We start from the raw sequence: 27,346 nt of genomic DNA, 5'->3' as shown, positions 1-27,346 counted from the left end.
AAACAGATGTTAAAAAGGAACTGTGGATCGTTCCCTGCTCGCTCACTCATTATTTCGCAAAATTGCAAACGGCGGTCATAATCATCCTCATGAAGTTCCTGGACTAAATGTATTTTGTATGGATGGAATTTATTCTTCTTCAAAATGGTTTGTATGCTAGTTCGATTGATCCCAGACACAGATGCCAGCTGCCTCGTACTTAATGTAGGATCAAGATGAACTTGTCCCAAAACTGCAACTTCACTAGCTTCATTAACTATAGGTTTTTCAATTTCTCGTTTTTTATTGGCTACGTTCCCTGTCTCTTGAAATTTTTTTACTAACTCTAGAACATACTTCCTCCTGACATGTCGATCTTGATGTTGTTCATTAAATAGCTGAGCTGTTCTATTCGCACATTTATTGTTCATAAAGTAAAGCGAAATGATATCTACCCTTTCCGCAATGGAATAAACCATAGTGTTTAATTTTCAAAAACACAATTAAATAAACTACCAACCAACGCTTCCAAATAATACTAGAAAATAATTTGGAATCCACTAATTTTACGTTCATTGTGTGTGTATAGCATTCATTTCTGTTTTTTACAATTGTGTTTTTTTTACGAAAGTGATAACAAATCGCCAAAAACCAATGTAACGCAAGAAATACTAAATTTATACCATTGGCGTACTTAACTCGAATGACTGACATTTTTACCGTTACTAATTGTTTGTACATAAGTTTCAACTTTAAAATCAAAATTCTTAATAAGTATTGGGCGGAATTATAAAATTTAAAGTCTGTTGTAAAGAGAATTGTAAGAGCTTTCAAAAGAAATATTACTCAACCCCCAATGCCATTTAAATATTTTGGGGTGATGCTTACCCTTGCTTGGGGGTGAAAGTGGCGGAGTCAAAAATACCAGCAAAGAATGCCCCCCTTTAATCTAAAATCGACGGGTCTGAGCGTTTTTCTACAATCTTGACGCAGTTCCTGGAAATGGCTCTGTTTCGTTTTCATTTGGCCACCCTGTACATATATGGAAACCTTCGAGGAAAAGACCTTGGAGTCAACAATTCTAAAACCAAATTGTTGGTTCAAACATATTGACGATTGATTTATTATTAGACCTCATGAACATAACACAGAATAATTACCTGGCATTTGAAAACTACTTATAGTAAAAATTAAGGACGAAAATGTTGAAGGCCAGTAACTTTGAACCATGAATTTGTCTGAATTCTGAAATTGAGTTAAATTGTTTCTAGATACATCAAGAAGTATAAACTAATAATTTGGCAATCAAGTCCGCTTGGAAATTGTTAAATTATTAAGAATTCGCGAGAAATATATTCTGAATTAATAATGTTTGTGCAGGCATTTTCAGAATTTAACAAATTATTTTTATAGGTATTTTATGTGGAAAATGTGGTAGAAAGGGCATCACTGTGAGGCCAGCTCTTACTTTTACAGAGGAACATGCCGATATTTTTCTAGATAGCCTGGAACAAGTGATCAAAGAAACACAGTTAATCGAACCGGCATCTTCCAAAAATAAACATTCAGAAGCAGGCAGTTGCCCTCCTCCTCCTGACATAAAAACTATTAAAGATAATGATGCGTCCCCATGTGATGAAAAGAAAGATTCCTCTGGTGATATAAAAGTTAAACACACAAAAGATCCGCCTTGTTCCCCAATACAGTGCTTAGAAGTTAAAGGATGGGGTTCAAAAGATGAGGAAAAAAAAGAAACATGTTCAATAGATAGAACTTCAATTTGCAAAAGTAAAAAAGACAAAAATAAAGATAAAACTAAAAAAAAGTGTAGTAAAAAGAGAAATGATTTTATAAAAGATGAAAAGACTGGGAAAAAGAAGAAGGTGTTTTGCAAACCGAAGAGCGGTAAAAGCAAAAAGAAACCAATTTGTCCTCGATCGTGGGCAAAACACAAGAAGACATCAACTGAAGAAAAGTCACCGGAAACTGTAGAAGACACCAAATACTCTAAAGATCCGCCTTGTGCTGTATTAAAATGCGAAGAAAGTAAGCAGAAGGATACAAAAAAAGATGATTGCAGAAAGCAATCAACATCAACAAGGAAATCTTCACTTTGTGATATTAAACCAGCATCTAGTAATAATAGTACGCCGGATTGTGCCCAGTTAAGAAAAGATAGGGAAAGTAAGAGAGAAGATGACATTTGTCCGCCATCAAGGAAAGATCAAAATAAAAAAAAATAATAAAGCATGTTGACTATAATACTTAATCTTAATCAACAACTTAATCTGATTAAAAGATTTACATGTAAAGTATAAATTTTGTATTCATTCAGTCATCAATATTTAGACATAATGAACTCTGTACTGAAAACTCCTAAGAGATTCCGGATTAAGTAGTGAGGTAAGTAGATTTAAACAAAAAGCGGTTTTTTAATTTTTAAGGTAAGCTTTTAATATAACTACGTATAGGTAATTTATTATCCATAACCATTATCCCATGACCACTTTGAACAATCATACATATTTTTTTAAATTACCAACTTTCGAAAAACTAGGGGAGACCCAACTAGACTACATTTCCACTGAGATGGCATACTTGCTAATAAAAATACCGTTAGATATAAAGGACCGTCAAAATTTGTGGGCAAGCGTCAGCCCTTACTTTGACATATCTGTTCGCGTAGCTTATAAACCCAATGAAAATACTTGAAACATAATATTTTTACTTAATATTGCATTTGTAATTATTGTCTGCACACTCGCAATTAACCTCTCACCAATGCGCCGATCGTACTATTTGAGTAAAGCAAGGAAAAAAAGGAAAAAAAAATAGGGAAATAGAGAATTTAATCATCTACAAGATTCGTCCTTCCCAATTTTTCTCGAAATCTCTACCTTTTCGAGATATGCAAGGTTAAAGTTCCAAATGTATCGCAGTAAAATGCATTGGGCGCGAGATATTCGCGAAAAACCTCGATTTTGAATCTTATATTGACCTTGTTCGATATATAGAGCGCGAGATGTTTGCAAAAAACTTTGACCTTCAATATCTTGGGTAGCCGTGTTGCGTTTTTTGTGATTTTTGTAGATTTGGGTTTGGGAAAGAAAGTCTGGGCAAAAATTCAGCTTGGGGGGAATTTTGTCGAAATTTCCTCCTTTTTTCGTCTAATTTCCTTGGTCTATTCAGATATTGTCATACCAATTTTATTTATGAAGAATAGCACCGATATTCTGGATTCTGGAATAGTTTGGAGGCTAGCTCAGTATGAGTTACAGCAATTAGGCCCCATTGGGCCCCTTGTGCACCCTTCCAGAGAAAGATCAGCTCTCCTGAGCCGTCAACCAGCCTATTAAGGAGAAAAAGGTGATGACGTTGCTCAGGAGGATCTCTCTGATGTAGGCAATAGATATTCTAAATTGATATTAATTTAACAGAAAAACAAATCTAATTCTGCAGTGAACGAAAGTACAGATATTAATAAAAAAAACATAAAACATACCACAGAAATTAATACTACTACTATAATTTCTCTAACATATTTTAATATGCATGCTCTTAATAATTTTGATTTTTAAATTATTCTTAAGTTATCCAAAAAATGCATACGTCATTAAAAATAAAAACAATATCATCAAAAAGTTATAACAAAATATTGAAATTTCAAGAAAAAAATCGTTTGAATTTATTCAGTATTACTATGGTATTCATAGTTCTCTTATTACTGTGGTTTATGTTTACATGAGTCTTGCAAGTGTTCAAATAGGTCTGTGAGTATAGAGGATGGAATTAATATAATTATATTGATATAGTTTATGATGGAGCAAGACAAAATGTATTAGTAGCTTCCCAGTCATAGGCATTTTTCAGCTAGACCGTGGCAAAAGCTACTACCTTTATCGCTAACTCTCTCAAGTTGCTTTTTTATTTCATTTTATTTAAAAAATGAAGTGTGAACTGAAGTAGAAACTATTGATGATTTATTGATGAGTTTGAACGTCGAATGGTAATCATCGGTATAGTCATACAGTACAGAAGGTACCTGCCCTATCATTAGGGCTGTCTTTGTCACTCCTATTGCGGACTATCTTCTTGATTTAAGCATCTCACGGACAAGAGAAGTTTGGTCAAATGCTACATGAATATATTAAAATTGCTGTCAATAATTTAGCGAAAAAATAACAATTCTTTTAAAGAACATTTCTTTTCGGTCGTTAAATGTGTCCAAATTCGTCGGTGGACAAAATTTTGAATGGCTATTGTAACATAACGTAAGTATGTTTTTTTGGTTAAAATACAAATTAAAATTTACTGATTACATTTAACGGTAGTAGGAATTAATAGAATCAATAAAAAATGTATTAATTAACATTAAACTTTTTGTACATGCCGACTGATATTGCGGCGCTTACTCAAGTGGGGAGTCGACCAAATTCCAATGATGAGTAGATAAATGCTTTTATATAATTTTTACACTGTGGCATTTGTATGAATCTACTATCACATACTTATTTTTTTTATGGATAAGTTGTAAATCACTCTTTATATAACTAAAAAGCTAAATTAAATTCTAATCGAATAGTAAAAATGTATATAAGGTGTTAACAAATTTTGGTGTTAACAGGATTTTTTAATGGTAGGTACAATCCATTATTGCTAAAATTTATTGAAAACAGCTGAAATTGTCCGCAAGTTATATATTATATAAAAAGAGGTGAATATCTTGACGGTAAATAGAGTGTCGTCTTATCTGTTGTCTCTTTTTTTTTGTAGCAAACAATAAAATTGCTACATCGTAAACTTTGTGGCGGCAATCAAATAAATAAACAGTAGCAACCTACATTATGCTATACATCTTTATGTACAAAGAATTCCAAATGGGCATGCACCAACACGTCTGAGGCGAGATAGAGGTATCGGAAGAGTCAGTGGTTCCAGTTTTCATCGTATCAATGTGGTAAGTAATTCTAGTTGAGATATGTAGTAGGAGTCTTTTGTCTATGAGATTAGATATCTTTTATACCTAGATTTCTGGTGTCAAAGAACATTCATTCATTTGATTTGATGTTAAAAAATATATATTTCTGAATTTATTTGTATTAGCTTTTAAAATAGAGTAAAAATACGAGAGCGAATAATGGGAGACATATTTTTTAAAAATCCAAAACATTATTATTATTATACTTAGCAATTAAATTTCAGTGAGTTGCATTTTATACTTGCTTCACTTATCATTTACGTTAAAAATATAAAACAGTTTGGTGTTCATAAATGGACAAATACGATTCTGTATATAAACTGAAAACTAGGATTTTTCGATAAATAATATATGTATCAAGTTGTATTAAGTAGGTGTTTACCATTATTTTATAATACAATTATTTTGTTAACTGTTTGTCACTTATGTTTACGCTTTACGCATGATGTGTAAACAATCTCTGTTGTTTTTGTCTAACGTAGTAAATAACCCAAATACCTTGATCTAGACTAGTCGATACGTTCAACTCAACAAAATTAAAAATAGAATAATCGTGACTGTCACTTTCAAATTTACACTATATTTTTATTTCACCTAGTGTTCATTCTGAACTGCGGAGACCACCAACCGCTTGGTTCTTCGACAGATGTAGAACAGCTGAAATTCAAATTAATAGCGGGCAGACGGCGCATGGCTTTCCATTTCGTAGGCACGATATTNGTGAAGGATCAACCCTTTTGAGATTACGTAAGGATTAGAAAGGTAATTATTATTATTATTATTTTAAGTACCTACCTATAAACTGTAAATCAGAAAAATGTATTTTGATTTTTAAAATAATTGGTATGTTTTCTAGTAATATGGTATAGCATAAGTATAGAGAATATCTTTAGGAGAATTTTTTATTTTTGTTTGCAGTGCTCGAGTGTGGATAGAAACTTGCAATAGATTCGATTTATTGCCTAAGATTGTTGATGTATATAAGAATTATAGGTTTTGTGAACACCATTTCGAAACCAAATATGTTGGTAAAGGGAATGCAAGAATAACCTTATTGCCAAACGGAATACCTAACAGTTTCTTCAACTTAGAAATGGGCAAGAAGAGCTACAGGCAAAGATTGTCCCAAAGAAGTTATTGCATTGTCAGGTACCTATTTTTAAAAAACTATTCCAAATATTGCAGAAAAATGTTATATCTGTTTAATAAATATATTAGTTGTACAACATCTTGTTTTATTTTTTTATATATTATACCTAATTTGTCTACATTTTACCACAGTTATCCGTGTATTATATGAACAATGTTTGATACTGATGCAGTTCGTTCAGTGTACATCTATTCAAAAGTGTAACTTCTCTCAGTGTAAACGATTGTGTTTCTGTCAAATCGGTCAACTCTAGCGTGACCACAAAACATCAAAGGAACCGCCGATTCTGTCGCTTCTCGTTGGTATAGTATTCTCTGTCGATACGTTCAACTCAACAAAATTAAAAATGGAATAATCGTGACTGTCACTTTCAAATTTACACTATATTTTTATTTCACCTAGTGTTCAATCTGAACTGCGGAGACCACCAACCGCTTGGTTCTTCGACAGATGTAGAACAGCTGAAATTCAAATTAATAGCGGGCAGACGGCGCATGGCTTTCCATTTCGTAGGCACGATATTATTTTGCCGTGGAAGTTTCTCTTTCGTGTTTGTTTCTGACGGGAAACGGCATTTAGTGTGAGTAGTGTTGTGAGGGGTAATAGAAATTACAATGTGGTCAAAACTTATCAAGCCAGTAGTTCAAATTTCGAGCAAGTTTGGTAAGTCATAGAGAGTATAATAAATATTATTTAAATATTCGTTCTTGTTCAACAAAAAGTACATATTTTTGGTAGTGAATATATTTAGAAATAGTTTGTAAATAGTAGTTTTTTCGTACTCATAAATGAAAAAATACGGACTACTTATCTCTGGGCATGATGAGTGACATTTTTTCTCCCTAAGGTTGAAAATAATTATTATACCTAATCAACAGATTCAATTTCAATGGAACACTTTTTGTGAAAAATAAAATATGGTATACTTAATCCCTCTTGACAAATGTCAGTTCCTATGACAGCAACAATAAAGAAAGTGCTTTTTGAATAGCGAATAAAGAAACATTTAATTAATTTTTAGATATTAAATTGAACTTAATATTATATGAATGTAAATGATGATGTATCGTACTTGCAATTAAAGTTTCGTGAACTTGCAACCATTGCCACTAAAATGGTTTATGAATAATTATCATTTACTCACAAAATAAACGATATTTGTCCCTATTTGCTATATTATTTTGTGTTATTAATAATACAAAATTTAATAACAAAATAATATGTCTCATAATTTTAGCGTAGAATATACAGGGTGTTCAGGAAATGATAAGCAATCTCTCGGATTTGGGTAGGCCTTGCATGTTTTTTATTGATGCTCACCCTGAAGAGTTCCTGAAAATGGAAGATGAAGGCAGATTTTTCATTGCAACTTTTTCTATTCTTAAATTTGGGTAAATTTTGAGTAAAAGGTATATTATTTGAAGCTGTTTCGAATAATCAATTCACCGCTAAATACTTCGGGGACCCAGACACACAACGATCTCGGTAGTCTTGGTCCCCCAAAAAAATTTTTTGGGCTTTTTTTTTTTTTAATTTTAGTTCCCGGTTTAAAGATTTTAATACTGTTTTATAAGAAAAAGGTGTATTTGTTTATTATACATAAAATGAATCGTATTTAAGATACGAAGGCACCAAAGATAACTACCATTCTGTTTTTGATATCTTAATAGAGGTAAAAACTTGAAAACAACAATTAGTATAGTCATTCCTATCTCAATTAAATTAATAGTGGTAAAAACCTGAAAACAACAATTAGTATAGTCTTTCCGATCTCAATTGAAGAACCAAGAGGTTGGCAGTATGTACCACGTTCGGTTGCTGACGCAGCAACTCGAGATTGAAATATTTGAAATACTTTTCCCATTTTTATTTAGCCATACCCATACACAGGTCTAGTCGTCCAGTTGAAGAATCTGCGCGCGGCCAAACGTGGCACAAACATAGCCGCACTGGGCCACCTGGCCATAAATAAATTCGGTTGTCAACAAATGGCCTAGCAATGCAGTGTAGCAATGCGGAATTTGGTGTGATTCAGATAATTTGAATTTATTATAGGCATCTTCTATTAATCATTCATATTGGGAAAGGGAGAAATAAGAGGGATATTTTCTTTACTAATATTATCACAACATGGCATTTTGGAGACCTTTTGAAAACGAAATTTACCATCGATGTAGACTGCAGAGGCCGTTCTGCTTTCGGACCCCCAAAATAGCTGTCAGCAAATTAAATACATTAGTAGAAATAGCTTCAAAAACAGGTTTTACCAAAAAATTATTCTCCAAATGTTATTAAAACAAAAAGTTATATAGAAAAATCAATTATCAGCTCTCAACCTCAAGAACTAAAAACTTTACAGAATGAACTCGAAAAAAAATACGTAATCTTGTAATGTCGTTTTTGCAATTCCAAGTCCCAGATATCGTCCACCATTTCCTCGACATACTGTTGTATCTAGGTATTGTTAATTTTTTGTGATAGTCCAATTTTGCAAAGAAATATAGACGATTTTATTTATCAGAAGTAAAACACGGAATACATTATAACTCTTTTTAAATAACATCATGAATATATCCATATTTTCCATTTACGAAGGAAATGACATAAAAATAACCAAATGTTAAATTTCTCGTGTTAAATACGTGAGAAATGTCACACTAAGAAGTGTGTAGCAAAATTTTCTGTCCAACATATTCTCATTCCAGTAACATCCAACTATTCCCGGAATTTGGAAAAAAACAATTAATTATACGTATACGATAATGCATTGATATTCGACCATGAGTTTTGTAAGCTCAACATATTAGTGATAATACGATAATCCTGTGTTTTTAGAAAGAAACTCCCGATTTGCCTGTAGCTTAGTGCCAGGTGAACCTGAAGGACCTTCTGTAAAAACCCCCATTCCAGGTCCTAAGACCAAAGAACTTTTGAATAAACTGGGAAGCTTACAGGTTAGTAAAAATTGCTGTCTTTTAAAGGGCACAATTTATGAGCCAGATATCGATTAAAATAACATTAGTTGTCTTATTTTGATTTAGTACCATAAACATTCAAAAAGATTACTATTTTATTGAATACTTAAACAATAATAAAAATATTATACTTTGCTAAAAATAGGCTCCAATATGAAAGCGGATTTTTTAGCGAACTGTTAATCTGTTAACTGTTTCTTTTTAATTATAGGTTTATTATCAGTTCCTACGCTGAGAGAAACAGAATAAGAGAGTATGGAAAAGAACTTTACTCTATTTTAATTCCTATAAGTAGTACTTGAATTTTCTACTTCAGTGTAACCCATTTTAATTAAATAATAAAACAAACTGTCAAACAATAACAATATTGTCATGTCACTGTCACGGCCTACCATATAATATTGTCAATGAGTAATTAAGCCTCTCACGGCCTAATTAGTGAGATTTAGTTAAAATACCTATATGCATTTTGGACCATATCAATGTTCGATGTGTCAATATCACAGCTTAATAATATACAGCTCCAAGAATCCGTGTCGGCGCCTTTGATGTGGCGGTCGAGAACCAAGCGAGACGGAATTGTGCTAACTCTCTCAGATTAAGCGGAATAGTCGGGGCTGGATTAAAAGAATTTTTATTACTGAAATAAAATATTTAGTTTCTACCTGACAGTACCTGTAGGTAATTTTAATAATATGAAATTTGAATTAGAATATTACGTGGTATGACATTAAAAGTAGAAAATGGGCAATTTAGATAGGTAATAGGTTTTGTACTTGGAGTTAATACGGATTATTAAAAGAAAACTTAAAACTTAAACTTAAAAAAAGAGTAATTAAAATTCCTCGTTGTAAGCTCCTGTTTACTGACGTAATCCTTAGAGAAGAAAATGGTTAAAATCGCGTTTTTTTCGAACAAAAAATCGTGAATATCTCGAAAACGGTAGATTTTAGAGACAAGTTGCATATGAACTTCTTTGTTTTAGATACCCCAAAGAGCCTATAAAAATGCATTTCGAGCGAAAAAATCGAAAATTACGAATTTGTTTAAAAAAAATTATTTAAACAATTTTTGACCATTAGTAACGTCTGGCAACATGCGGATATGTTTCAAGAGTCATTTTTTTAGTAAGATTATGAAAAAAAATCGAATGAGAATCATGTTCCTAGCGAGAGCAAATATACTGGACTGGACTAATACTTCGTACATCCAGTTCAATACCTGCACAAGTGTAAATTATAACATTTTTGAGTAGAAGGAAATAAAACAATGGTGCTGTTTAATTAGTTTCATAATTAATTAGCTTGAAGAGGTATCTCTTTAAAATTTTGATAGAGTATACTTACATGTTGCTGATACATAAACATACATAGAAGAATTACAGACTTTGAGACTAATATTAGAATTTTGTTAGATATGGCGTTATTGCACTGAAATTTTAATACTTTAAGGAGCCACATCTGCGCCATATTTGCCATATCTGCAAAATATGGTATATTTTAAAACTTAATCACTTGTGGCTGTATTTCGTTTCGAAGTTAAACATGTTGGCACTGAAATACCGCCATAAAATCAAAAATTTGCAGTTACGACGGTATTGAACTGGATGTACGACTTATACATATTATAAAACATACCTACAATATAATATATAAACAAATATAATAACATAATATATAGTATTTAAAATATAATCATTACAGATTTCTCCATTATTATAAGTTTATTTTTTTGAATTTTCCAAAAATTTTGGTTTATAGTTTATAACGTATAATAAATTCTAACCCTTAAATATAACCTAAGTACAAATTCTTTCGGAAAAGACTGACACGGATGACTAAAATGTAGTCTTTTAATTAATTCAAGAAATGTGCTATAAATGTTATTTTTTGTGGATAATTATTCAAAATTATCTTAAAATATCTTTTCAGTGTTACAAATGAGCTCAACAAAGTTATCGTTTGGCATTTGCAATTGTCCAAATAAGGTATCTTCATTTTCATTATTATATAAATTAAAAATAAATCAACGAAATTATACCCATGCCTATGATTGCAATTCTTATACCCGTTGTCGTTACTCGCCTGAACGAACGCCAAAGCCGTCTTTTCCGCTGGAAGGCGGGGCATAAACGCTGCGCGACGAAATCGACGATAACCGTTCCCGCCAAGACAGTTGGGGAGCTGTATAAGCTGTGTCAATATGTTACAACTAAATTTGTAAATCCTTACGTAATTGGAAAAAGGCAGAAATGCCTGAAAGAGGTCTAACAATTACAAGATGTATTATTTTCCTAATAAAAAACCTACTTTTCGTTTTTTAATAGTATCTCGCTTCTTTGTTAGAGATGGACCCAACAAACCCTATATGACTATGCTCGACAGGGAACAACTATCCAAATATATAAAATTATATAGAGTGTTCCATTTCAAATAACAAACTTAATATTAGCGGCTATTTTGTTTGGATTTTTGGTTTTCNAAATATAATAACATAATATATAGTATTTAAAATATAATCATTACAGATTTCTCCATTATTATAAGTTTATTTTTTTGAATTTTCCAAAAATTTTGGTTTATAGTTTATAACGTATAATAAATTCTAACCCTTAAATATAACCTAAGTACAAATTCTTTCGGAAAAGACTGACACGGATGACTAAAATGTAGTCTTTTAATTAATTCAAGAAATGTGCTATAAATGTTATTTTTTGTGGATAATTATTCAAAATTATCTTAAAATATCTTTTCAGTGTTACAAATGAGCTCAACAAAGTTATCGTTTGGCATTTGCAATTGTCCAAATAAGGTATCTTCATTTTCATTATTATATAAATTAAAAATAAATCAACGGAATTATACCCACGAAATCGACGCTAACCGTTCCCGCCAAGACAGTTGGGGAGCTGTATAAGCTGTGTGAAATTGTTACAACTAAATTTGTAAATCCTTACGTAATTGGAAAAAGGCAGAAATGCCTAAAAGAGGTCTAACAATTACAAGATGTATTATTCTCTTAATAAAAAACCTACTTTTCATTTTTTAATAGCATCTCGCTAATTGTTAGAGATGGGCCCAACAAACCCTATATGACTATGCTCGACGGGGAACACCTATCCAAATATATAAAATTATATAGAGTGTTCCATTTCAAATAACAAACTTAATGTTAGCGGCTATTTTGTTTGGATTTTTGGTTTTCTACTATCATGTTCGAAAACTTCATAAAAAATCGTGAAAGTATCTTTTATATTTCACATTTTTCACTCTAAAAGCAAAAAAGTAAATAGGGTGGTTAAAATATACTGAATCACCCTGTGGATCGTCAAATTCCACCATTTTCACTTATTCCAACTTTTATCAAACACAATTTTCAAGTTTTCGTTTTTTATAGGTCTCTATTTATTAAACACAACTGGTGTATTTCTGCAGACTGAAAACAATGCGCGGTCGGATATTCGCGTCTTACGACTTCTTTTCTTTTAAATACACATATGTTGTGGTAAAACGATATACTAGTACTTTGATTATCTTTTTTTATATTTTCAGCAATGCGGTACAGTACAGCTGTTTGCAAACTACGACAAATCCATAGGAAACTACCTGGTAGACGCGGATGACAATGTGATCTTGGATACCTACACGCAAATATCGTCGTTGCCTCTCGGATATAACCATCCCACTTTACTAAAAGTATTTAATGATGAACACAATCTAGTAAGTTACTAATGGTTGAAAAATATGGACGATGTTATAACTATTCAGTACATATTCATTGTAGAAATCTTTGATCAATAGACCTGCGTTAGGAGTGTTTCCTGCGACCGACTGGCCTAAAAAGCTGGAGAACATCTTAAAACAGGTAAAGTATTTCAATATTACTTTATTTAAATCATTGAAAGGTAATATAAATGTTATACAAAAGGCAGGTTTTTATAACATGTATATTTTCCGTAAATATATTTATGAATATTTGTATGTATATTTATTTTTCATAATGATATAAAAATCTGTTATTGTATACAGGGTGGTCGCGATGTAATGGGCCAAAATTCATGACTAGATTCCTGACCTGAAAATATTGCGATTTAGACAAACTCACCTTAATCCAAAAGTTGATACTTACAGAGATACAGGGTGTTTAATGCAAAATATTATTTTAGTTTTTTCTTATTTATTTCATAATAAATGCTCATATCGAGATGAAATTTTGGTGTTAGGGGTTTTCTGGGGCGAGAGATTGAAATATATCCATGGTTTGCTTGTAGCTCATAGAGAGCGCCACCTGCGCTAGGTCGAATGCGTTGAAAACGACAGAACTTTTTTATCTTTCAAAAATCTAATTCTCAGGTAGCAAATTCTGATTTTACAACTTCTTTTACACAAAAAAGCTATACTTTTTGATAGTCGCTATCTGGCACCGTTCTCGTAAAATTTGCCATTGAAAATTCCAATGTATTTGCATTCAATTACAAATCGGCAAAAATTTTCAAGTAGGCTTATGTTAAAATCCAATTTTGACATTTTCCACTTATCTTAGTGCTGTCAGTAATATTACAGTATTATTCGTGCCTTATTAAAAGTATTCTTTACTTTATGATCTAAATCGTAGTGCGAGATAACATGCCACGCCATAATTTATTTTCAAATGGAGAAATGCGCGATATGGTTTGCGTTTATGCGCAATCAGATTATGTTGGACGTCGAGCGCTTCGTCGGTATTCAGAGTTGTATCCGAATAGAAGGCAACCAAATCGGAAACTATTTCAAGAACTTTTTAATAGACTTGGAGAAACTGGTAGTTTTCGTCCTAAAAGAGACAACGCAGGGCGTACTGTTACAGTTCACCAAGAAGAAGAAATTTTAGTAAGAGTGGCAGGAAATCCAGAAGTTAGCAGCAGGCAGGTAGCTAGAGAAACCGGTGTTAGTAAAACAACAGTTCTCAAAATCTTTCACAAGGAAAATTTATATCCCTACCATTTTACACCCGTGCAAAATCTTTTAGCAGCAGACTTACCAGCTAGATTACNATGTATGTATGTATGTATGTATGTATGTATGTATGTATGTATGTATGTATGTATGTATGTATGTATGTATGTATGTATGTATGTATGTATGTATGTATGTATGTATGTATGTATGTATGTATGTATGTATGTATGTATGTATGTATGTATGTATGTATGTATGTATGTATGTATGTATGTATGTATGTATGTATGTATGTATGTATGTATGTATGTATGTATGTATGTATGTATGTATGTATGTATGTATGTATGTATGTATGTATGTATGTATGTATGTATGTATGTATGTATGTATGTATGTATGTATGTATGTATGTATGTATGTATGTATGTATGTATGTATGTATGTATGTATGTATGTATGTATGTATGTATGTATGTATGTATGTATGTATGTATGTATGTATGTATGTATGTATGTATGTATGTATGTATGTATGTATGTATGTATGTATGTATGTATGTATGTATGTATGTATGTATGTATGTATGTATGTATGTATGTATGTATGTATGTATGTATGTATGTATGTATGTATGTATGTATGTATGTATGTATGTATGTATGTATGTATGTATGTATGTATGTATGTATGTATGTATGTATGTATGTATGTATGTATGTATGTATGTATGTATGTATGTATGTATGTATGTATGTATGTATGTATGTATGTATGTATGTATGTATGTATGTATGTATGTATGTATGTATGTATGTATGTATGTATGTATGTATGTATGTATGTATGTATGTATGTATGTATGTATGTATGTATGTATGTATGTATGTATGTATGTATGTATGTATGTATGTATGTATGTATGTATGTATGTATGTATGTATGTATGTATGTATGTATGTATGTATGTATGTATGTATGTATGTATGTATGTATGTATGTATGTATGTATGTATGTATGTATGTATGTATGTATGTATGTATGTATGTATGTATGTATGTATGTATGTATGTATGTATGTATGTATGTATGTATGTATGTATGTATGTATGTATGTATGTATGTATGTATGTATGTATGTATGTATGTATGTATGTATGTATGTATGTATGTATGTATGTATGTATGTATGTATGTATGTATGTATGTATGTATGTATGTATGTATGTATGTATGTATGTATGTATGTATGTATGTATGTATGTATGTATGTATGTATGTATGTATGTATGTATGTATGTATGTATGTATGTATGTATGTATGTATGTATGTATGTATGTATGTATGTATGTATGTATGTATGTATGTATGTATGTATGTATGTATGTATGTATGTATGTATGTATGTATGTATGTATGTATGTATGTATGTATGTATGTATGTATGTATGTATGTATGTATGTATGTATGTATGTATGTATGTATGTATGTATGTATGTATGTATGTATGTATGTATGTATGTATGTATGTATGTATGTATGTATGTATGTATGTATGTATGTATGTATGTATGTATGTATGTATGTATGTATGTATGTATGTATGTATGTATGTATGTATGTATGTATGTATGTATGTATGTATGTATGTATGTATGTATGTATGTATGTATGTATGTATGTATGTATGTATGTATGTATGTATGTATGTATGTATGTATGTATGTATGTATGTATGTATGTATGTATGTATGTATGTATGTATGTATGTATGTATGTATGTATGTATGTATGTATGTATGTATGTATGTATGTATGTATGTATGTATGTATGTATGTATGTATGTATGTATGTATGTATGTATGTATGTATGTATGTATGTATGTATGTATGTATGTATGTATGTATGTATGTATGTATGTATGTATGTATGTATGTATGTATGTATGTATGTATGTATGTATGTATGTATGTATGTATGTATGTATGTATGTATGTATGTATGTATGTATGTATGTATGTATGTATGTATGTATGTATGTATGTATGTATGTATGTATGTATGTATGTATGTATGTATGTATGTATGTATGTATGTATGTATGTATGTATGTATGTATGTATGTATGTATGTATGTATGTATGTATGTATGTATGTATGTATGTATGTATGTATGTATGTATGTATGTATGTATGTATGTATGTATGTATGTATGTATGTATGTATGTATGTATGTATGTATGTATGTATGTATGTATGTATGTATGTATGTATGTATGTATGTATGTATGTATGTATGTATGTATGTATGTATGTATGTATGTATGTATGTATGTATGTATGTATGTATGTATGTATGTATGTATGTATGTATGTATGTATGTATGTATGTATGTATGTATGTATGTATGTATGTATGTATGTATGTATGTATGTATGTATGTATGTATGTATGTATGTATGTATGTATGTATGTATGTATGTATGTATGTATGTATGTATGTATGTATGTATGTATGTATGTATGTATGTATGTATGTATGTATGTATGTATGTATGTATGTATGTATGTATGTATGTATGTATGTATGTATGTATGTATGTATGTATGTATGTATGTATGTATGTATGTATGTATGTATGTATGTATGTATGTATGTATGTATGTATGTATGTATGTATGTATGTATGTATGTATGTATGTATGTATGTATGTATGTATGTATGTATGTATGTATGTATGTATGTATGTATGTATGTATGTATGTATGTATGTATGTATGTATGTATGTATGTATGTATGTATGTATGTATGTATGTATGTATGTATGTATGTATGTATGTATGTATGTATGTATGTATGTATGTATGTATGTATGTATGTATGTATGTATGTATGTATGTATGTATGTATGTATGTATGTATGTATGTATGTATGTATGTATGTATATATGTCGGAGGGTGGTGGAATTGTTTTTCCACCGCGGCACTTAGGCCTTATTATGCCCCTTGTACACCCTCCTTCATTACTCGAGTACTTTTCTTCAAACCATCCTATTTACTACACGGGTGGCTTGGAGGCAAAGTCTCGTACAGTTTATGTATAATAGCATGGTCTTGAGTTGCAGAGATTTTCTTTGCTCTGTTCTCAATACATTTATCGGGGACATAATGCGGCAAATGTTGGGCGACCCAAGTCTCTGGTAGGCTGCCACAGCCACGTCCCCGAGCCTGCCTTAGGTCATCCATCCAAATTCCAGCCTGCGTCCGTGATGCTTGATTCGGCAGATCGAAATCCGCCGGCCAAGACACCCGGCTAGGCGGTCCCCATGAAAACAACTAAAAATGCAAACAAATTTGTCAACCATTAAAAAAAATGTTTTTTAACAGCTAACATCTATTTTTCAATAGTGTTTATCAATTTGTGCGTTAAGTAACTCATACTAAACGAACATATTAAACCACTAGTACATTACAATATTAAAAACAAACAAAAAATTATGATTCATCATGTCACCCCTGCACCATCTCTATCGAATTTGCTCTACAATGTTATTGAGACAATTTTTTCCTAAAATTGTTGTAAATATGATGTGTTCTTAATCTCTTTTTTGTTTGGAAAATTATTTTCTGTAAATTTTCATGTCTAAAATAGATTTCTACGTATAAGGAACATTTGAAACAATTATTCTAGACTATCTCAATTAACATCTGATATATGTTTCTTACTAAACTTTGGATATAAGAAGGTACATGGCTTTTTTTAAAATTTTTCTCGTTATGCGGAAATCGCTTGCTATAGGGACAAATCGAATTCCGACCTTCTTAAATTCATTTGATTTCACGAGTTCATGTCAATTTAATAAGTGCATGTTAATTTAAAACGAAAATCCACGTATAAAAGAATATATGTTCAATTGTTCAATATATGTTTACATAGGTTTCTCCAGGTCTACCCCATATCACGACAATGATGTGTGGATCTTGCTCAAACGAGAATGCATATAAGAACGTATTTATTTCATACCGCAGAAGTATTAGAGGCGAAAATGTGGACTTCACAGATCTTGAAAAGGAGTCATGTATAATAAACCAACCTCCAGGAAGCCCAAAACTTTCCATATTATCATTCCACGGTGCCTTCCATGGCAGAACTTTTGGAGCTTTATCTACTACCCACTCAAAAGTAAGTAAAATTTCTCAATATTCTTGACATCTGAGGAATCCTGTATGTCTTGAAAGATAGTACAGGCTCCTGACCAGATGATTACCAGAAATTTTCATAAAATCTTGTAAACAAATTTCACGTCTACTCTTTTTAATAGAGATATTTTAGTCCATGTATCTGAAAAGAAACTAGCATCACCCCAATTCATAAATATAGAAGTAAAAGTAATACATAAGAAATTATTGTCCAGTTTAATTGCTCTCGATACCAAGTGAATTGTTGGAAGCGATGATAACTAATGAATTCTTTTTTAACTTGATAATCATAATAGAAGAAGAGCATGGGTTTTTCCAATATAGTGCAACCAATTTCGTGCCATATGTTCAGTTTATATCGGAAACTACGGTTAAAAGATATGAATTTTCAAAAACTTTTTTTCCAGCCTATACACAAACTTGATTTTCCCGCCTTCGACTGGCCCACTGCTCACTTCCCTCGTTACAAGTACCCCCTGGAAGAGAACACCAGGGAGAATCAGCAAGAAGACAAAAAGTGCCTGGCTGAAGTTGAAGACCTCATAGAAAAATACGAAAAAAAGGACAACCCAGTGGCGGGAGTAATAATTGAACCGATCCAGTCCGAAGGAGGGGACAACGAGGCGTCACCAGAATTTTTCCAGCAACTGCAGAAGATTTGCAAAAAGAATTGTGCGGCTCTTATACTCGACGAAGTTCAAACGGGTGGCGGACCGACTGGAAGGTTTTGGTGTCATGAATATTTTAATTTGGAGTGTCCTCCGGATGTTGTAACATTCAGTAAGAAGATGCAAATGGGCGGTTACTTCCACACAGCAGAAATGACGTAAGTGAATCGAATCCATTTTTTTGTAAGGTACCTGTACCAAATAAGGCCATATTCCTAATAAAGCCATAGCTCTATAGTCTATTTTTAAACTAAAAAGAGTGAATGCCAAAGACAAATTTACACTGCAAAAGTTACTAAAAACTACCCCAGATAGCATCAGACTATCAAGTATATACTTACTGCAAGTGTTTAACCTCATTTTGAGTACAATAAGCTTTCATTACTTTTAAATGGGGTTATTAAGTACTTATTCAAAATAATGTGCAATGAATAAATATCTAATTCTAGGTTTATTTAACTTTTATATATATTTTTTTAAAATAGGAGGTACTTCCTACATAACATTGAAAAACTGAATATGAATGAAATAATATACTACGAACCAAACATATATAAATGATTCCAGTTTTCACTTTTTAAAAACAATTTTATTGATTCACATTTTTACATCTTGCATTGGAGTAATTATATAATGGTGTTTTTGTTACTTTGAATTGTTGCATTTCTATCTTTCTAATTTTCTGAATTATTCGACGAGTCAGTATCCATATCGCTCTCGCTATTATTAATTGATATAATTAAAGGTTCAATGAGATCGTCCATAATTCCGTCAAGTGTTCCCATTTTTTCTTCCTCCTTAATCACATGTTCTACACATTTTTTCCAGTTCATATTTGTAACATTATTAAGAGCCTCTATTAGTAGTTCCCTTACGTCCTTCAATTTATATGTTTTATTTTTGCTTGCCACTTCATTCTTCACCTGTGCCCAAATCAATTCTATAGGGTTTAATTCACAATGATATGGCGGTAATCGTAACACAACTTTATTTTCTTTTTTTGCCATTTCGTCAGTTATATACAAATTATATTTATCTTTATTTTGGCGAATTAAATATAATAATTGCGATCTCACCATACCTTCTTCAAATTCGATATTTTTTTATTGCAGCCATGCCTTCATATCAATTTTTCTTGTTGATGTTGTCGGAATAGCTTCTACTTTTCGACTATGGTATGATGCATTGTCCATTACAATAACAGAATTATCTGGTATTTTTTTCAAAAATTCAGAAAACCACTTTTCAAATACATTTGCATTCATTTCCTCGTGATAATCCCCACTCTTTTTGCCTTCGAAAACCAATAACGAGTCTTCAACGAATCCTTCCTCTGAGCCAGCGTGTAAGATAATAAGACGCTTTCCTTTACCGGACGGATTTTTTAATCCCGTAGACAGCCCTTCATTGAACGCCTCACGTTTGCTTTTAATATTAGTATCAACCCATACCCTTTCTTTTGTATGACCTTCATTTAACCATGTTTCATCTAAATAATAAATAGGTCTACCTTCAGATCTAAACTTTTTAATTGATATCAAGTAGTCAAGTCTCCATCTCACTATATCATCACGTTCTATCAACACACTTTTACGACTTCGTTTTAAGTATCTGCAAAAAAAATAAAATGTTTTTATTGCAATTATACTTGCTCCGAGATATGTCTTCAACCTTACTTGAAATTAATTTGTTTCATAAATTTGTATAATGATGAACGGGACATCTGTGGCAAATCCTGACGACTTTTTATTTCGGTTAATATTTTGTCCAAAGTGGGGATCTCATTTTTAAAGAAAAAGCTGTGTACTATACGCCTTATGGAATTCTTCATTGCTTCATCCAAACATGTAACAATCCCAGGTCTTCCACCACAGTGTTTGGAAGTAGACACCCTTCCAGTAGATTTATACTGTTTTATGGCTCGATATACTGTTGATTTTGCAACACCTAAAAAAGTATAATGTGTAATATAGTTCAACAGAATAATGTTAACATAAATTTACCTAATGTCATCGCTATTTTGGATACAAGTTGGACAGTTTTAAGAGTAGGTTCATCATCTAGGCTTTTCTTGTACAAATTCAATATTGCTTGCTTTTCTGCCAGAGACAAATGCCCCAAACTGAGTTGTTTTCGTTTCCTTGGGGGCGACGGCGATGTAATTCCCGCGCCTGCCTTACTCGTGGTCGGCACAGCATCATCCATATCCAATGGAAAATTGGAAAAACCGGATGATAAACAATATAATAAGTTGTTTAGTTCTAATAAGAACTGATTTATACGTAACTGGGATAATAAATAGAAAGAAAAGCAGGTAAAAACATAATGACAACGAACTGATGATAACTAAAAGGCAAAATGACAACAAATGTCAAAATGTAGAATTTATTAGCAGTGTAAAGTGGGCTCGAAATTAACCAATAAGAAACCAACATTTTGGCGCGTAATATTCAAAACGCTCTTCTTAGTTTAAAAATTGAGTATACCAATTTAAAACTAAACTCCTATATTTCGTTGACTTTATTTATTCCAGCGAGGTAAAGAATTCCATGCAGTTCATGCATTCCATCTAAAAAACAAATGAATTACAGTGTATGTCAACCCATTTTTGGTATTTGCACCAATCACGGCATCAACCGAATCGACATTAGACATCTTAAATTAATTCAAAACAATATAAAACCATAACAAAGTTAAATCAGGAATGACACCCACAAAATGAAACCACTACCACCCCTAATGGCATGTAGCATCGGCTTTCAGATTATCAGTAACTATGGTGATGTTTTTCGATACCTTTTAACTCACGATTTCATCGGGCAAATATTATAGCAATTGCAAATAATAACATAACGTCGCCTTGTCACTGTTGCTTAAGTATTAGGTACTTTACAAAACGTTTTCATTTTTCTCCTAACTACTGCACCATATTTAGTGATAATTCTTATGGTCACGCGTTTGTTAGCAATCCCCTAATCGTTCTGAACTGTTTACTATAAGTTTCTCCATATGGGTTGGTAATTATGCTTAAAGTTTTGGCCTCGCTCTGATTTGTTCAGCCTAACAACATTGCATACACCCTCGATATGGCACTGGTTTGGTAGAAAGGCTTTCAACTGAGAAATGTAAAAGTAAAAGGGTACCATACATATAATGCAACTATATGATAACAGTCAGAATTCGATCAACAAATTCAGAATATTTGGGTTTTTTTGGACCTGCTATTCAGAACCTTCAGTATGTCCCTGGAACTTATTTCTATCTAGATGACTTCAAAGTATCAAAGGGAACGAATACGCTTGAAATCTGATCGTGTACAGTGCACATACTGGCCTGACTTCTGCTCTGGTTATGAACTGCAAGATACAAGAGTAGACGTTCGATCCCGCTTCTTGGTCGCTCCGCGGATTGTTGAAGATTACTCTTTGGTATAAATTCGGACATCTGACTTCGCCGGCTTTGGGCGATTTATGTCAGTTGACTTGCTTTATTGTGGAATCTAACAGTTATTTTAGATTTACGTATGGCAACTCAGTTTGCTGCTCCGTGGACAGTATTTGCTATTAAATTCGAAACGTGAGTAATAATTTTGATTTGAAACAGGTGAAAATTTTGATTTCCGCTCAACGTTTTTTCACAGGGATGGTCGGGTAGATGTCCTCGAGCCTCGGCAACTATTTTTGGTTGTCTTTTACGCTCGTTGAGGTTTTGTAAACGGCTACAATAAATATAAAAAGTAACAGAAATCTTTGAAGGTTTGGTTTAACGAAGTTGTAGATGGAATTCTAAATAATTATTTTTAAGAAAAAAAGTACACTGTCTAAGAAATGTAGTACCTGTTTCTGGTTATTATTGTACTCTGATTGCGGAACCTTCGACAACCAAGGCTAACCTTATTTCTGTTATTTTTAAAAATGTATTCGTGGTATAACAATATTAAACTATGTTTACATATTCTTTTGGTTTATGTGTGTTTAAAATTCGTCTATTTCCTCGCGGAGTAATCTGTATGTAATCTTTGCTTAATAGGTATGACCACAAGAGGTGTAGTAGACTGCATAAAGAAAAAGAAAATCAGTGTGAAAATTAAGTATGCCCATTGATTTCATATCTATTTGTAACTTTTTTTAAATATTGTCTTGGAGTTTGCAGTCATAAAATTAAACTTAAAACAGAAAAACTGTGGCTCTATTTGAGCCACGGGCTTCTAATAAAATCAATTTTCAACATATTTTCTTTTTAAAACCTATTAAATTTTTCATTTTTGTTAACTTAATTGATTCAGGCACTTTATTTTTATCACCTTTTCTTATTAAATAATATTTGTAGTATTTTAATTAAAACAAAACAGCATAGAATTTTATTGTTTTTCGCTAATGTTATTGTATACAATATTTAACAAGAAATAATTTGACAGGTTTATCCATAAATGTATTCTAGTAAAAGCAACAAGCATTAAATTTAAAATCAAATCAAAATCAAAATTTTGTCCAATTACTTAAACCTTGCATAATAAATATTTTTTCACCGAAAAATTGCGTTTTCAGACCCAAACTACCCTACAGGATATTCAATACTTGGATGGGCGATCCGGGAAAGCTGATTCTCTTGGAGAACATCATTGAAATAATAAAGAGTCAGGATTTACTAAGCCAAGTTCAAAAGTCCGGAGAAAGGTTGAAATGCGGTCTCCATGACCTTGAATGTGAATTTTCGGACCTTATAAATTCAGTAAGAGGTCGCGGTACGTTTCTAGCAGCTACTGCTACATCGGCCAAATTGAGAGACGATATTTTAAAAAGACTGAAACAAAAAGGTAAGCATTCGAACTAAACATTGTAACAATATATTTTTGACATCATATACTCGTATGCCACCGTCACTTGTCCATGCTTAAGAAACTTATTAAGCGAATATTATTAATATTAAAAAAGTTGCGGATATAAAAAAATAATATCTTAAAAAGAATAAAAGCAAGTTTTTTAGTAGCATTAAGCAAGCATTAAAAATTATTTATAATAATTTTCGGAAAGAGAAAGTTAATTTAATATAGGATATGGTATCAGTTTAACCGGTGTAAGTCAGTAATTTGCAAAAAGAAAAAACTTAATATACCTATTAAAGATTTTTATAATAAAAATCTGATTTAACTAAAAAAGGAAATTTATGATGAAGGTTAGGTGCTAAACCTCCCGATTTAAGTGCAAAACTCCCTCATTTTTACAGAACACCTTACGCAGAACACTCCAAAACTCCCGTCTTTTATTTTTTTTTCTTAACCTACATCAAAAATTCGTGTAGTACGTAATTTAGTCCTTATTTACCTTAGCATTCTGATGTGTGTGACAAAACTAATACCTACTGATTTGCAGCTTTCATCCTACAAAAAACATATCTTGAAATTTCCTTTCAATGTTTTGTAACCTGAGGGGTTATTTCTTTTCTTAGGGGTTATGACCAGTATCATAACGAGTCTGGATTTCACAAGAGTTTACTATTTAATTCTCGAAAGGGAGTTATAATTATCATTATACTTTAATTAATACGTGGGAACTTAGAAATGTTGTATGTTCAGAGAATGAATTTCAGGCACTTACCCTCTATCGCTTACGTGGAATGTAATCCAGTGGCTGCCTATACAAGGTGACACTGAAGTTGAGAGGAGCAAAAGGAAACACCAAAACTTCCAGGAAGGGTTTTAATAACAATAAACAAAACAAGCAAACAAAATAACGACACAACGGCTCGAACAACATTATTAATTAATTTATTGACACGCGACAGCGTACCGAGATTCAGGGGCTGCGCGCTTCGTACAAAATTTGGAAAAAACCTTATAACCTTAATTAATTAGCCCGAGACTCAAACTAAGTCGACTGCTCAATGTGGAACATAAGGAAGAACTGCCTTTTCGAGATCTTTCCTGAATTCGACACCTCGCTTCGACACGCCCATTTCTTGGGTCCAGGGGTTTCTGTTCTTATCTTATTGGCGGAAACCCTGAATGTCGGGACGCTTTGGCATAACTATGCCATGTTAATAATTACCTAATTGACTGGATTTACATTTATATACATGATTCTGTGACTAGGCTTACAAACAACCCTATACCTTTCTCTTGTGACTCCACATAGCAACACGGGACGGATTAGCCATCTCATTTAATATATTAATTATTAATAGCTTGGAAAATCCGTCTAAAAACCAGCTGTTTTACTTTCTTTTCCTCACAACATTCTAACAACTTATTCTTGGAATTCCTGCGTTCTTTGGAATGCATTTCGCGCTTTATTACAAATATGGGTTTCTTTGTTCTGGCCCAAACTACGCTGGCGCCTCCCGGACGCAACAGATGACTGTCACATGGCCCCGACTCTAAGTGAACTTGTTCAAAGAAATATTGCCAAATTTCTCCGAAGGACGACGCCATACCTACTTGAGGGCCATTAACTTTCCGATAATTTGTGTTGACTGAAATATTTTACTTTTTGGCCCATCCGTTCCTAGAACTAACAAATAAATTACTACGCGTTCCGGCTTTTGTTACAGTTTCTAGAAATACTAACAACATTCGATTTTTTTTTACATTGACACCCTGTAGATAAAAAAAGGGCAACCATGTTTGGCTTTATATCCTTATTTTGACCTCAGGAATATCCCTTTAAGTTGTTTTATATTCTCATTGAAACACTCTGTATAATCATTTTGTTATGTTACTACTTAATTATTTTTAGGTGTTCAAACTGGAGCTTGCGGCACAGCAGCCTTCCGCCTGAGACCAGCATTAGTGTTTCAAGAACATCATGCCGATATATTTTTGGATAAATTTAGGCAAGTCCTTCAGGAAATAAAATAAAATCGATATCAGTCTTCCATTGTGTCAAAGAGAAAATAAAGTCTTGGTTTTATATCAACCTTTCCGTCAAATTCCATTTTTTAATTTAGATATGCAGTGGTTGGTTTTAATGGACAGAAATTTGTGTAGAGATGACATGATTTTCAGACTTTTTAAATTTGCATTCAGTATACAAGCGAAAGGGTTATTTATACCTATTTCAAGGACAGCTTTCATAGAACAAAATAAACCGAAAATTTATTCATTTATTTAAAATACATATCCAATAGGCAATACCCAATAACAGGACATGTTAAGTCCTGTTAATAAAATATTAAAATATACGCAATTAAAAAAAGATAAAAGAAAGGAATTAAATATGAAAAAGAGAAAAAATACAAACTTATAAATAACACAAATACAAAGACAAAAAGTTATATAAAACGATATATAATAAGTAGGTATATCATTACCCGAACAACAAAAAATGTCGGTATCTCACAACTTGGAAATAATCGGATACAACGCTGATGTTACAAGAATGTTACTGTGTGCTGTGGGAAGACAACTAAAAATGTTATTGCTTCTAAAAGTCATCAGGCATCATTAGGCTTAGTGCGGCGCGGAGTTTAACAGGACCGTAGTCAGATTACGAATGAAAATATTAATATTTTTTCGGAAAATATGTCACAACATATTACCAAAGACAAGGCTAAGTAGAGGAGAAAATACCTATATAAATTTAAATGACATCACTTACCCTATAAAACTTAGTGTTGTGACAAGGATTCCGTGGGATATTGGAAGGAGTTAAAACACATTACTACGTGCTTTTCAAAGTTTTCTTCAGTGAAACGGCGACTTTTATAACTTAATGTTAACTTGTGTGGGGAAAATGACCGTTCAACGTCTACTGTTGACAACAAACAGTATGAGAGATTGTTGAGGCATGAACTATATATTAATATATTTGCTGGTAACTCCTGATATGTACCAAATAAAACTTTACATATGTTTTCCAATGGTGTATACTGATTATTTTTCCAACACTTTGCATTTTTTCTTTTATCGTACTACTGGGCGTATATTATTGGCATCGTATATATTTTTTTGTACATCATCCATTATATCAAATTGTTCATTTATGGATAGTCCATGTAATTCCAATTTACGGAATTAATAAACTTGGGGTTCTCTAGTTTGTTTAATGGAATATTTCTTGAAAGAAAGGCGTTCATAAATTCATAGAAAAATACAGTCTTTTTCTATTTTCTATTTATTCCTGAACCATTATAAAAAAATAGAAAAGGGGCATTGAAAGACTCGAAATATTTTAAATATATTTTTATTATTTTAAACAAATACAATAATAAATATCAATTTCCAATTACACTAATATACGTCACTTCAAGAATTATCAACAAAATAACCTCCTTATTACCAATATCATTACCAATACTCTCTATTTAAAAATAAAAACATTTTTTGTTTAAAAAGTATGAATGGAAAGCTTATCATGCACTAAGCATTTTATTGATGTTTTCGATTTTAATATATCATTATGTTAATTACAATAGAATCTATTATCTATTGGCAGTTCTTGTGACCTTATG

At 31.9% G+C, this 27,346-nt stretch overlaps 1 protein-coding gene across 1 annotated transcript; it reads left to right on the top strand.

Moving 5' to 3' along the window:
* Positions 1-6,601: 6,601 nt before the first annotated feature.
* Positions 6,602-25,803, top strand: LOC108908084 (4-aminobutyrate aminotransferase, mitochondrial-like). Its single transcript, XM_018711998.1, has 8 exons — positions 6,602-6,770; positions 8,943-9,061; positions 12,634-12,801; positions 12,866-12,946; positions 17,968-18,213; positions 18,638-19,056; positions 23,446-23,714; positions 25,633-25,803. Exons 1-8 carry the CDS (start codon positions 6,722-6,724, stop codon positions 25,752-25,754), a joined length of 1,473 nt encoding a protein of 490 aa, XP_018567514.1. The 5' UTR covers positions 6,602-6,721; the 3' UTR covers positions 25,755-25,803.
* Positions 25,804-27,346: the final 1,543 nt, after the last annotated feature.

The sequence above is a fragment of the Anoplophora glabripennis genome, unplaced genomic scaffold (genome assembly GCF_000390285.2).
Source record: "Anoplophora glabripennis isolate ALB-LARVAE unplaced genomic scaffold, Agla_2.0 scaffold229, whole genome shotgun sequence".
Lineage (NCBI taxonomy): Eukaryota > Metazoa > Arthropoda > Insecta > Coleoptera > Cerambycidae > Anoplophora > Anoplophora glabripennis.
The sequence above is the reverse complement of the archived record's forward strand: the minus strand, read 5'-3'. Positions and strand labels throughout refer to the sequence as shown.